At 37.1% G+C, this 14225-nt stretch overlaps 1 protein-coding gene across 2 annotated transcripts in view; it reads left to right on the forward strand.

The window, feature by feature from the left end:
- Window positions 1-14225, forward strand: part of LOC131072869 (uncharacterized) — a 41655-nt gene that overhangs the window by 12405 nt on the left and 15025 nt on the right. Inside the window, exons 3-5 of one of the 2 annotated variants that reach the window (XM_058009156.2) lie at window positions 903-1026; window positions 1140-1293; window positions 3074-3256. In XM_058009156.2, the coding sequence (XP_057865139.1) occupies window positions 903-1026; window positions 1140-1293; window positions 3074-3256 (461 nt within the window). The remainder of the gene's footprint in view (window positions 1-902; window positions 1027-1139; window positions 1294-3073; window positions 3257-14225) is intronic. The other variant, XM_058009158.2, reaches the window with a different exon arrangement.

The following is a 14225-nucleotide window of genomic DNA, read 5'->3' on the forward strand; positions in this document are numbered from 1 at the left end:
TATGTTAACTGGTAATCACATTTAGGATTAAAAGGGTTACGTTTGGAAACCACTGATTCACCCCCCCTCTTAGTGGCATCTTGTGTTCTACACCTTTGTCCTAGCAACACTTTCAAAAGAATTTTAAGTTCCCTTTTAAAAACACTTTATTATCTTTTTGATGTACTTTATAATTGAAAAATTAAAATGCAGATTGCCTTTTTATAATATGAAAGTTAATTTGCAAGCAACTTAAATTAAATCATTTTTTTAGTTTGGAAAAAGGGATATGTCAGACAATAACTTGGAATAGAGCCTCCCATTTATGTGAAAATTTTACATCTTATGTCTATTGCTTGGCTGTACGAATTATCACCTGTGGATAGTTTTGAGTTATCCTCAGAAAAATGGCAAATAGATTGCTAAGGAGAAACCGATGTATTGATTAGGAACTTAGGACCACATAGAGGTACTTTTTGTGTCTCCATCACTTGAATATGTATAGGCAAGAACTGTGCATTTAAGATCTGTTCTCAATTGCTTGTTATTGTATTGTTCACTTTAATTTGACATAGACTAGCCTGTACTGATGGACCTAGAGACTGTTGGCAACATAGGCTGGCCTTAAATTTGTTGTTGTGATGTTGAGGGTTGCAAGGACCGAACAAAAATGAAGTTGAATTTTTAGTGATTGTGGGTTAGCAATATGATGTTTACAAATGTGCATTGTGCAACAAATTAGAAATTACTCATCAGCTCTTCTTTAAGTTCAGATGTTAAACATTCTGCCATAATATTCTATTTAAGTGTTCAATACATGCAGTATGATAAAGCACTGTCTTTTTTCAAGAGATATTGTTCGATATGCAAGCATGATCTAACATTGACCATCATGTCCTATGATCAATGGATTGTTGCTTCAGATTGCAGCAAATACAAAGTCTTTCTCTCTATATGCAAAGTTGGGATTTCGTCCCATTGAATGTGTCACCTACTTTCAAGGTTCAATGAATGAGAAATTATGTACTTGGGAAATCAAGAATGAAGGTAAAATTAGACATTATGTATATTTTCACATGAAGAAAAATATGACTACTCTTTCTTTACCTTCAATTTGGCTTTATTTCTTTTCACTATTGACACTGGGTGTAAATCTGCAGAGTTTAAGGTATGGCCTATGGAAGACTCTGATGTGCGCCTTTGTTCAGAGCTTCATAGAAGTGTGTTTGGACATGAGCGAGAGACAGATATACATGAGATGTTCAATGTGTTTCCTGCGGACGCATGGGTAGCAGTGAAAGATGACATATTACAGTATGGTCCCCAATATTTTCTTTTATACTATTTAATTAAAATATAAAAATATTAGATGACAGTATTGTTTTGTTTACAATTTTAGAACTGATTTTTGTTTTCTTTTGGTAAATGAATGAACAGATACTCTGTTCTTAAGAAAACTGTACGAAAATTTGTGTTTTTAAAATTATGTGTCTGACTCTTTATAATTAAGGGTGTGATTATAATTAAGTTGCCTAGAGTGTGCAAAATTGTGATGCATTATTTTGTTCTATAGATTACTTTGGCTTGTCAAAGTCGTGAAAAAAATGCAGAAAATTGAGGTAACTACGTCTTTTATAAGATTGTAATTTTCAGTTTTCTTGGTTCCATCCAAATAGAAAAGTTGAGGACCTGCTATAGATTTGAAAGACAACTCATTTTGTTTTGCGGGTCACAAGATTGCTGAATAGATTAATTTGATATTTGTTTTGAATGTGTTTGGCTTAAAATTGGTTGTTCTAGGGGATGCGTCACCCCGGTTCCCCCCTCTTCCCCCCCCACCCTCCTCCCCGCCAAAAAAAAGCCCCATGTCCCTGGTATGAAGATGTTTCTGGGACTTGGGGAAATGCCTCCTTATAGCTCCATCACCTCCGCCACCTCTGTTGGGGACACCACCAGGTCGCTTTCTACATGGCACATGTCATTGCATAGTGATTGCAACCTTTAACTTCATAAAAGCTAGTTTTTGTTTCATGGGGCACGCATAGACATGTTATATTGCAGATTTGCCTTAAAGATTTCACTTCACCTCAATTTGTATATCAGAGCTGCCCCCCCAACGCCGCTCTGTCGTCGTCCCCGTGCCGTCTCCAAATTTAGGCCTTGGTCCTCCCATGCCCAAAACCTGTCCCCATGTCCCTGCATCCCCTAGTCAGGAAACTCCGTGGAACTATGCTGAAAAAACAAACTTTACTTCAACTTCCTTTTGTCAACAAAAAAATTATTCTGACTTTCTAGAATTATGTTCATCTTCTGTTGTTTCATAAACTTGAAAAACAGAAAAAAGAACAGTTAAAACTTTACACTTCAAAAAATATGACTTTTGCTGTCATTTTAACCTTGAGAAATTTGCTATGATTTTCACCTAATGGAGTACAAGTCAAACTTTTGAGCATCTGAGTTTTAGAATGAGTAAATAATGTAACCAACATTTTTAGGAAACTTTGTTGTGACTTCAGTTTGTGGGTTTGTAACTGCTCTAGTGGGGTATTTAGTAGTTTTTCTATTTTTGGGATGGCACATTTTAATTTTGTTTACTAGAGGGAGTGTGTTGCTGGAATGAGAAAAAAAGAGTTTTGAGGACTGGCCTGGGATAACCATTTTGGAGGTGAATTTGTTGTTGTATTCAAGTTCAGGAATTAAAAGGATTTTTTTTTATTGCTGTTATCTTTTCTGTATTCTGCATTTGTTTCTTTGTCCATTGTGAGTTACAGAGAAATAGGGCAGAGAATACTTGGAGTATTTGCATTATTTGCTATGCTGTCGTTTTGTTGTTCTGTTTAGATCCATTATTAGTGAGAGTAAAGTATTGAAGTTGCAGTAACAGAGGTTGTCTGCATCAGTAAAACAATGGCCTTTTAAAAGCTGGGGTACATTTTTGTACCAACATTTTCCTTTGTAGATTTAGTTCTATGTTATGATTGTCATGCATGGTGTTTTTTTATATATCACTCCAAAGCAAAAGATCATATTTAAAACATTTTCCAGTTATTGGATTCAAAATTGGCCCATTAAAATCATTTGATGTTTTATACAGAGCATATACAACAGGCTTTAGTTTTGAAGGTCATTCGATAGCAATATCGGAGGTGGCATTTGCAGCACTTTTCCAAGGAGTTTGTCATCAAAAGCCTAATCATTCTATGAGTATCTACATCCCTGCACGCATCTATCCATTCTTAATAGAATGGGCACTCAAAGGAGGACTACAGATAATACGGTTTGTAACCTTAATTGATAAAAGAGTAGTTTGTTTGGTAACTGCAAAATTCATGCATTTAAAATTGGAAATTCGTATCCTTACAACCCATTTTTAAACATATAAGTTTCTGTGTGCAAAATTATCAAATAGCCTTTTGTGATCTTTACCAAATTCTCCTACTTAACAATCAGTCTCCTTCATGGTACATCCTAGAGTATACAGTAAATAGAATCCCATGGAATATGATTGAAGCAAAACAAGACCTCAAAGTGGAATAGAAGACAACTTAGTAAATTTTATCACTGAAAATCTTAGTGAGGATTTCTCTGGGTTATATTTCTATACAGGTATTTCATTCTATATTCTTTGACTTTATAAGGTATGTTGACCAATAGACATTATAGGTCTCCAGATGTTTCCTCAACTTTGTTTTCTAATATGGAAGGGTAATGCTAAGGTGGTCATATGTTGTTCATACAAACTCATCGCTGGTTTCAATAGCTTAGGCAACAAGGCTACTCCTAAGTCAAAACCGGTTCAATAGTGAAAGGTAAATTTTTACCTATAAAAATAAGACTCCTATTTACCACTTTTGGACATGGATAAAATGACCTTTGGCTGTTTGAGCTCGAACCATTTGATATTTAAATAGAATGGGCAGCATGTGTCTTGGAAGAAATAATAATAGCTTAGGTTTATTTAGACATTGTAATCTCAATAGAGAGGGACGGTGATTAAGGTAGCAGTGATATTGGGTTCTAAACTAAAATGCTGCATACTTGAATCTGAGAAAGGAATATTCATTCAAGTCATGACAATATTATTTAACATGGAGCTCTGTATTGTTGATGTTAAAATCACAACTGTCAGATTCATAGACAAAGCTTCAATCATGCAGATTCTATGATCTAGATTCATGCTTCAGATTATTCATTTCACTAATGTGCATCGATTGTCAAATTCCCTTCGGAAAAATCTTTAAATTTCAACCATACGATAGCTAAAGTGGAAGGTTCTAACCATTATTGTTTCTCACTTACAATTGAGAGGAGGAAACACAATCTCTTAGTAAGAAGGGAGAAGAATAATTGAACTATTATTGAAGATGATCCCATACCTTCAATCTTCTATCAACTGGACGATTCTCGAAGGATAATTTCTTTAATTTGCTTTCCCTCTTCATTGTTAGGATTTTTTTAAACCATAATAACTACATATAAATGATAAAACCATGAAGTGTATCCAATTGAATCTCATTTGATTTATACAACTATCGATGCAAATCCATAAATAGGATTATATCTGTATAACAGCAATTAACAATGGATAAATATGATTTAAACAACTAATATGAAATCTAACCTGTATACTTTTTAATCTTTGATATACATCCTTAAAATTATACTTCTGCAAACTTAGTGCTATTGTAGAAAATTCCACAAGAAAAAGGGAAGTTCAAGGCTACTTTTGTTAGCACAAGAAAAGATTCCTTAGTGGTAAAGTTGATCCATGAACTCTCAAGGTTATACCTCAAATTAGTCACCAACTTGTGGAACATACATAGGGTGAATTATTGGAGCAATTTAATTAAGATTCATTTGAAAAAGGAACATAAGTTAAAGAGAGATAAAATACCATGAAGAAAGGAATTAATGTGGAGATATCCCTTTCGGTAAAAAATCCATCAAAATGCTAGTCACTCTCACTTAAGTACTTCAAAGTGGCTTCAATTCAATGATCTCAGCAATAGGCTGTCTAAGATCTCTCCCAACAACTAACATTCTCTTGAAGACCAAATGTAACTCTCAAAGACCTCCCTTGCTCTAATGCAGTCACAATTTATGGGTATAAAGCTCACAAATAGCTCACAAAACAATAGATAGAAGATTCTATAAGCTCCATATGTGCTCAATTAAACCTCATACACCTTATTTAAAGATTATCATGCATATAGGAATCTAATACAACCACAAAGAAGGAAGAGAAAGTTAGAAAAAAATGAATCAAGCAAAGGACACACTTGACTACGTGTGATGAGATGAGTACGGTGTTTTTAGATTTGTCACTTCCCATGATGAATTTATCACTTCATCAACATTCTTTGACCTAAAAATTTTGGAAGTCACAACTTTTGAATAAGGGATTGAAATGTGGTGCTATTTTTTTGAAATTTAATTGCTCTACAAGAGAATTCAATCGAAAAATGTTATCATATTCCATTTTTTATTGCAATTGAACATTTATTTTGCCCTTAGAACACAATTGCATTTAAAGGCCAACGGTGACAATTCCAAACCCAAAATGAAATCTCCTTTGCCAAGAAATGCTCTAACATGTCCTCCCAAACCTTCTCAAGAATCAAAGTACGCCATTTTCTGAAAACATGGTATAGAGTAGAAATTATATCTATTTTAGATCAAAAATATCTTTAAGGATATTGCATATTGTTATGGTTTAACATCAAATTGAGAATTTACCATTCATTAGAATTAATTGCCCATAGTTTAAACAATCATGTTTAGGGATTCTTAACCTATAATTGATATCAATGTCACATATTGTCTTGGACAATAGAAAGTAATACTACCAAGTAATGTGGGTACCTTTGATCAAGATGTTCTCTACCAATGAGGTGGGGGCATTATCACTATAATAAGAAGGGTTTTGTTGTGACTTGATCACACATCACCCCATTCCAAATGGGGAACCCCTACTTTTTAGGTCCTCTTGGTCTTTTAGTTTTGGTTCGTTGGGTCTTTTCATGACAGTCTCTTTGGTCACCTTTGTTTGCAAGTGTTTTGGGGTGAATTTGATCAAGTCTGCAAGTTGTTTGAGTGAATTTGGCTAAGTCTAGAACATGTTTTGCCTATTTTAGGGTTTCGCCCTTCAAACTTAGATTTGAGGTCCTTTCCTTAGAGTTTTAGATAAACTGAACATTGCATTGGAATTGAGACCCTTCAAGAAACCTACTAGTGAAATTTGAGCAAATTTTGAGCAACTTTTTATTTTTTAGAAAGTTCCTATTTTTATGGATTTTGCATCCCAGATTGTCTTTTTTTGCAAAAAATCAAACTTACTATTTTTAGCAGTTTCTATTTTTAGTGCCATCCTATCCCGGTTTGCCCTAATTTGGATGTTTTGAAGTACTTACTATTTTTAGTAAGTCTATTTTGGCAGGTTCTTTATATGCAAGGCTCTCAACACTAAAGACTAAACATTCCTGAACATACTTATCTAAATCCGGAAGGTTTGGAAAAAACAAAGTAGGCTATTGATCAAAAAATGGCTAAGGTTTGGAAAAAAAAAGCAGGCTACTGATCCAAAAATAGCGAAGTGTGGAATTCATTCCAGAAGTGGAAAGGCATTGAAAATCCTCCTAAGGCTTGAAAATCACTTTAATACCAATGTGGCATCCCAAGTCTAGAAAAGGGCAAAATTGGCTAAGTCTAGCAAAATCCAAGAGAATCCTTACCTTGGCAGTGAATGGCTTTCAAAAGTAGGTGGGTGCCAGATTGGGGTCATGGAGGATTTTTCCTCCACCCCCAAAATTCCACGACTAGGTAGTTTTGGCGCTCATGTCAAGGAATGGGCACTAGATTGGATCATTTTCCTCCATGACCAAATTTCCTTCTCCATGTCCTTTTACCGTCCAAGCATCAAGAAGAGCGCTAGAACTAGGTGGTGGAGGAATTTTCCTCCACACCACTTTTTCCTTCACTTTATGGATTTAGTGCCCAGGTCAGGCAGTTGGGCGCCAAACTGATGCTCTACCACTGAGCTACTGGCCCCTCTTGGACCAGTCCATCGTCGGTCCGGGTGGCTTATTTCCAACACCAACACCCCCCCTTAAGCCACACCTCTCGTGTGCTTGGGCCTCCTAGCCTGGACCTGGCTCTGATACCATGGACCAGCTAGGACTCGAACCTAGGACCTTCCATACGCTGTTGGAGTGCTTTACCACTGAGCTACTGGCCCCTCTTGGACCAGTCCATCGTCGGTCCGGGTGTGGCTTATTTCCAAGACCAACACCTTCATCATATGGTTTTAATGCCCAAATCAGAGGGAGAGCGCTAGAAAGGGGGTGCCAAAAAAAAAATTCCTACATAGTAGTGAATCATCGCCCAAGGAAAAGGAGGAAAGAAAAATCCCTTCAGGGAAGATATTCAAAACGTCTCTCTCGGGCATGGAAATTCGCCCAATTTCTAGAAATTTTGAGCCAAAGACACAAAATTGGTCAAGTTAATGAATTTTCTCTCTCCTGAGCTCTGGAACTTAAACTTGATAAAATTCCTAAAAAATAGGAAATGTGACAAATTGATGAAAAAGCTTCCTTGGAACAAGATGAACTCAAAATGCACAAAAAATTCTTTTCGGATAAAATTTTCTCTCCAAAAATCTGGATGATCACGATTCCTTTTCAAGTGGAAAAATTGTCAAAATTCTAAGTGGAAAGGAAAATCTTTCAAAGATATTATTTTGAATTTGAAATGGAAAGATTTTCAAAAAATCGTCGAGTTGGCAACATGCAAAGGAATATTCCATGCTTATAACACATAACTTAAGAAATCATGAAAATTTCCATTTTTGAACTAGACGATAACCACGAAACCCATTTGCAGGGAAAATTATTAAGTATGACACATTCTTAATGCAATTGCTAAGTTAAATTCTCGCCGACTTGGTAGCTTGGTGAGGAATTCTATATAAATGATGAAACACAATTCATTTCTCATGTGTGGTTTTGGAGAGTTGAGATTGGAGAGAAGTGATAAAGATTTAGAGGCGAAGAATTTTATATCTTTTCAAAAAGTCCTTGACTGCAGAGGTTTTATTTTATTCCTAATTAGAAATTTATCAATTGGAATATCTCCTTTAGTTGGAATTTCGTCTCCACCATCTTATTTAATTCCATATGTAGATTTTTAAGGTTAATTCACTTTGTTTTGTAGGAATGGCAGAATCAAGCAAGGTTGCGTTACTTCCAGGAAGGCACATATCAAGAACGAGATGAAGGGATTCCTTCTAGAGTCCAAGATTATTTCCAAGTGGAAGGAAATCAACGACACCAACTTGGGAATTTTCCAACTAGGAGCTTTCAGGCATAGGATTTTTGGAACAGCTGGATGCAATCCATCTCCCACTGCTATTAAATTTGTTGAGAGTGGAATTGTCTCAGCTGCAAGCTTCCCTCCAGCCATTCAATGTCTAGAATTGATTTTGGAATGCACAAAGTACTATGATGAAGAAAGAAGAGTGATTTTGACATTGGATGACAAGCTTCTAGCTAACCTGGCCGCTAAGGCTATTGGAGAAACTTTCGGAATTCTGGCTTATCATTCCATGACTTACAAACTCAAGGAAAGAGCAACAATAATGTATGAGGCTGGTGTTGAAAGATGTGCTAAGCTTATTAACAAAACCTAGATGTAAAAGTCAAGACTACATATTTCCAAGATGCCTAAACAGATCACCAGTTTTGACTTCAAGCAAGAGCATGCAAACCGTAATGATGCTGAGTGGGATAATGTGATGTTTGCATTCTTTTATTTTTGAAACCTAGATGTTCTTCTTTATTATTCAAGTTATGAATGCCAATGGAATAGTGGATTGGACAAGATTGATAAGCCATTATGTGCATGAACAATTGAAGAATCTGAAGGAGAAGCGTACCCAATCTTTTTACATGAGCTCGTAGGTGATTTATTCACTGGCAAGGATGGCCAGTTTCGACAACTTACTAGGAAAAGGACCCATGGGATGTGGGACAACATAGCTGAAGGTCCATGAATGCTATCCCCAGATGCATCTATACAACACTAATTCTTTCAAATTGGTGAATGAAACTTTCATAATGTATTTAACCTGACTATTGCAGGGGGAACTTCACATGAGGGTGTTGCTGGAGGCCAAAGCACTAATACATAAATTTGGGGTCTTGTACATTCAGTTCACAACATTTACTTATATCCAGACCCAAGGATTTTCCTTTTAGCCACACAAACTTCCAAGGCATCCATCAGACAAATTGGTGTTACTGGAGCTCACCAAGCAATTGACTGCTTATGATTCAAAAAAAGAAAAGGAAGTTGTCCATTGAATTCCCTATCGTCCTAGGTGACTATGTCGAATTGTGTCCTTCATTGGCAGCTACTGAAAAGTCCTTGGAAGAATTGGCATTCTACCACTTGACATTCCATACGTCCAAATCCTTCTTTGATCCATATAACAAAATCTGGATGGTCACCAAATGAAGTTCAGGCATAAATTTCACTTGGAAGATTTTTGGGAAAATGCCAAGGATAATCTTGAGATCAGGAAAAAAAATGTTTTCCAGATTGCTCCTTGACTTGATTAGAATTAGTGAAATCATTCAGGTGCCATATCAGGTAAAGGAAGATAAGGATGTGATGCAACTATAATTTGAAAAGTCGAACGATACACCTATCTAGGTTCCAGATTGGTTAGAACCTAAAGTTGATGATTTAGAAGTTTTGGCTAGGCCAGTTCTGAAATTTACTAGGCATTGAGTGGATTGACACATCAGTGCGCTGAGGGAAGGAAATGTGCACCTTAGTTACCAATTGATGGGGAATTTGGATTTCGATGGTGACGCTACAAAAGGATCATCGCAAGCCTAGGTGAAGAAGAAGAAGTTTGGCAAGAAGGAGCTGGACATAGTAAAGAAATGAATGTTCCTAAGAAGTCCAAAACCAGGAAGTCGAAAGATGTCCAGCCGGAAATCTTTTCAAAAGTTCAGGTGGAAGAGCCTCAGTAGAAAAGGCTAAGGGTGGAAGAGGCACGATTGTTGGCTAGTTCCTGTAGTATGTGGTAAGTAGAAATGTTTACACAGGAGATTCCACAAAATCAGCCTCAGGATAATGTTCTTGGCAGTGTTCTAGCAAAAGTTTTGCTTAGCGCCAACACTCCTCATAGACCTGTTCCACTAGAAATTCAAAGGCAAGAAATTCATCCCAACATAGAACAACAAGAACAAGATGTCTTCATTGATACAATTCTTGGAGACATGGAGGAAGTTCGTAGGATCAAGGGCACATGAAAATTCATGATCAACCAATTGCTACTTTTGATTGGCTCAAAGAAAGGGCGAGAAGGGATTCAGAGGAAGTGATAGATCCTACACAAGAGTCAGAAAGACTTCTGAGCAGGATGGATAAACCAACCAAAAAGAAGGCAACCCAGAAATTTTCTAAGATCACACATGATGAATCTGGATTCAGAACGTTGCACTTGGTCAAGCCTACGATAGGCAAAGATAGAAATGAGATCACGCCTGATGAATATGTGATCAAAGAAGTTGATTCGGGGCATGCATCAACACACAGGTAGTGGAATATTTTGAAGAATCTTCCTTGGCCATGAAGGAGAAAATGAAGAAGATGAAAGAGAAGTGCAAAAGGTTGAAGAGGGAAAATCAAGTATTGTGCAAATATGTGCGGAGTTTCAAACATCTACCTAGAGAGGAAGAGTCTTTCTTTGTTCTTCCCTCCTCTCTTCCTAAGGAATTCATTGATGGCACAAAAGAAGTTAGGAAGTGAGCTCAATGCTCTAAGGAGTGGGTGGAAGGTGTTTTCACTTCAACAGGAGGATTCATTGAGAACTTGGCTTGCCTTCATTCTAGAAGTCATACAATCCTGAGTAGGCTGCAAGTCACAGATAGTTCATGGGAGGACGTGCACATTTACCAAGCTATTCTATGACTTAGAGAGCTAATGGAGATTCCCAGGCAGACATTGATTGACAAGAAAGTCATCCAAGAGAATGATGTTTATGATTTCCCGCAGTGGTTTTATGTCATCTACATTGGAAAAGAATATTTTGAAAGATTTAGTAGGGAGTCTGCTTCCTTGAGAGACTCAATCAAAAAAGTACAAGGGGAAATCCTAAAGGCAGTTGAGGCACTATTTTCCAAAGGAGTGATTGAAGAAGAGTTGATGATGAACTTCCTTAGGGACAAATTGCATGAATTTTTCTTTGTGGATTCATTTTCCACAACACACTTGGAAAGTGTTTCTTTGTTCTCTAGCATAATGCAAAAGACATAGGAGTTAGCAACGGATTGGAAGAAGCTTTTCTTCAAGTGTGAGGAAGAAATTGCCTTGATGGAATTCAGGATGGAAAGCATGCCAAGTGTTTCCATAGGGGAATTGGAGGTCGTTGTCGCCAGCTTCATTGCATATGCTATTAATGAGCGAGATAATGGTCATCCATTTCTGGACGAGAATCTTTTGACATAATGGTGCATGCATGGATGGAATATTTGTTGGAATCACCGCTGCCGTTACACCAAAAGCTCGAGCTGTCAGTGAATAGGAGAGTGGCCAGAGACAAGGATCCACGAGAGGCAGGAGGAAGCCATGTCACGAATGCCAAGGAGGTGCTGACCGACTAGCCAACAAGCCCCCCCTTAGCACCGGCTGGGGTTCCACAAACTTCTTTTAAGGAGACCACAAGATGACCTCCTAGGATTCGAACCTGTAACCCAGCACTCTGATACCAATGGTTAGAATCACCGCTGTCATTACACCAAAAGATCGAGCTATCAGTGAATAGGAGAGTGGCCAGAGACAAGGATCCACGAGAGGCAAGAGGAATCCATGTCACGAACCCCAAGGAGGTGTTGATCGACTAGCCAACAATATTTGACCAAGTGGTGGTTGGGTCAACACATGTCGAGGTAGTGGAGCATCTTTTTGGATGTAGCCATCACATTCAGGAGATGATGGTGCATTTATGGCATCATGGGCAATTTTGCATTGGGGAATATTTATTGCATTTGTGATGTATTGGGCAAATTTGATGGAAAGTGGTGCGTTTAATGCACAGGTGGATGCCATTTTGGGCATGTAGGAATTAATTGTTAATGGGTATAATGGGCATTTAATGAATATTCCCACCTTCTTGCATCATGTGCGTGGAATATTTCAGGGTAAACCCTAATTAGGGTTTTGCATGTAATCTTGGCCTGAGGCTTATATAAAGAGGTGATCCCCTCATTTGTAAAGGGGGGAGAGATTGTCTAAGATTGTTGCAATAAGCTATTGAAGTAGTAAATTGTAATACATTATTATTTCGATGGTGTATACTTGTCCTGTTTTGTAGCTTGCATGGTCTTTCTTTCCTCACTTAAAGTAGATTTTTTTATGCATTTTAGCGAACAAAGTTTATTGCAGTGTTCTAAGGTGGATCGTTGCTCATGCCTTTTGTTAATAGATAATTGTTATTAACAGTGTAAGGTTGGTCTAAGCCATTATATGTGTGCGTTTAATCTGAATCATTGTGTGGATATTGTTCTGTGATGGTGTTCACTGATGATTTTAAATCCTCTAAACCATAGAAACGAGACTCAGACTCAACGCGGACTCAGCAAGGTTGACCCAATTCGGGACTTGGCAAAAAATTGGCATGACTCGGCAAAAACTTGGCAGGACTCGACAAAAAACCCAATTTCTAGTGAGTCTTGCCTAGAGCAAGCCCTATAGAGTCCCGAGTACCTAAGACTCGGCAAGGGTCACTCGACTCAGGACTCGCCAGGATTCGACGAACTATGCTCTAAACACACTCCTTGAAGATTGCACCCACTTCATGTAGTTGTCTTAACGAGGCAAAGTGAAGCATGGTTGATCTATCTGAAGCATTGCAGTTTGATGAGTTCTTAGGTTTTAGCATAGCTTCCCTAAACCCCCTCTCATTTCACTTTCAACATTTTCAAGTAAAAAATCCTAAAAAGAGATTCCCATTGACAAGTCATTCACGATCAAATTCCTTGAAAGTCATTAAATTGTTTAATCTTCTTTAAGTGTGCGTAAGTCCCCTTGGATTACCGACATATCACATCAAACCAACTGAGTCATGTCCACTGCATAACCAAAAACCTGGAGTCAATTATTTGAACTTATCACAATCTTTGCATACAATTGAACTTTGATCAAGAGAGAGTAAAGTGACTGTTGGGCAACTTTATTCTATGTTAGGCGTAGTCATAAAATGCATGTCAACAGGTTCAAAATCTAATGTCCATTCCTTGGGATGCTGGTCTTAGATTCTAAATTTCAAACAAAAGAAATTATGTGGTTATAGCTTAGCGAACATGTGTAGAGATGATTCTGGCATTCTTCAAGCAAATATACACATATGAGGTGCATGCCTTTAAATAACTATAAACAAATATAGTAAATTTTAAAACTTAAAATAAACATTTTATAGATACTGAAAGATTTTGCTTGGTAATGACTATCTAGGGTGTGGTTTTGTTTCCTTTTTCAAATATTTAAAGAGGCTTTTTTGAAGATCTTTGCAGGGTCTATGCTCTTTTTGGGACCCATGTTTATCCAACACGTTATTGGTACTTTTTTTTATCAAAATAACTATTTAATTGTTAAATCTAGGACACGACAATTTTAAAATTTTGAGTAATATTTTTTTTGGGGTAAAACATGCATCCAACATGTTGGATAGACGTCACCCTCTTGGGGCCTTGGAAGATAAAAGTAAGGTGTGTTTTTTCTTTAGATGAATTATTAAAGCACATTTTTACTAAAGAGAGATCCAAACACATCATGGAACATTAGGAACATTTGGGTTGTCTTGAGATATATTGAGACCAATCTTTAATTTATTTATTTATTGGTAATGAGCACTTTTTAAGGTGTCAAACGCTATTGTTATTCAATTCCACGAGTCCACTAGCCCAACGAAAGCACAAAGCGTGTGAGCATATCTACCACCCAATGGGGATTTGAACCTTGGTGGTGGTTTCACCAAGCAAGTGTTTTAATTGTTGTATTACATGGGTCACCCCATAAGACCAATATTTTTTCTTCTTGGTGTATTTTTATTTTTGAGAAATTGGGTAGTGTAATGCACAAACGATGTTTTATAAGCCAATAAGTGAAGTTTCAAGACTACTTCTTATTTACTATAGTTGATCTCCAATGGAGTCAACCTCATACTTCAATAATAGGTTTAG

The sequence above is a fragment of the Cryptomeria japonica genome, chromosome 6 (genome assembly GCF_030272615.1).
Source record: "Cryptomeria japonica chromosome 6, Sugi_1.0, whole genome shotgun sequence".
In the NCBI taxonomy this organism is placed as follows: domain Eukaryota; kingdom Viridiplantae; phylum Streptophyta; class Pinopsida; order Cupressales; family Cupressaceae; genus Cryptomeria; species Cryptomeria japonica.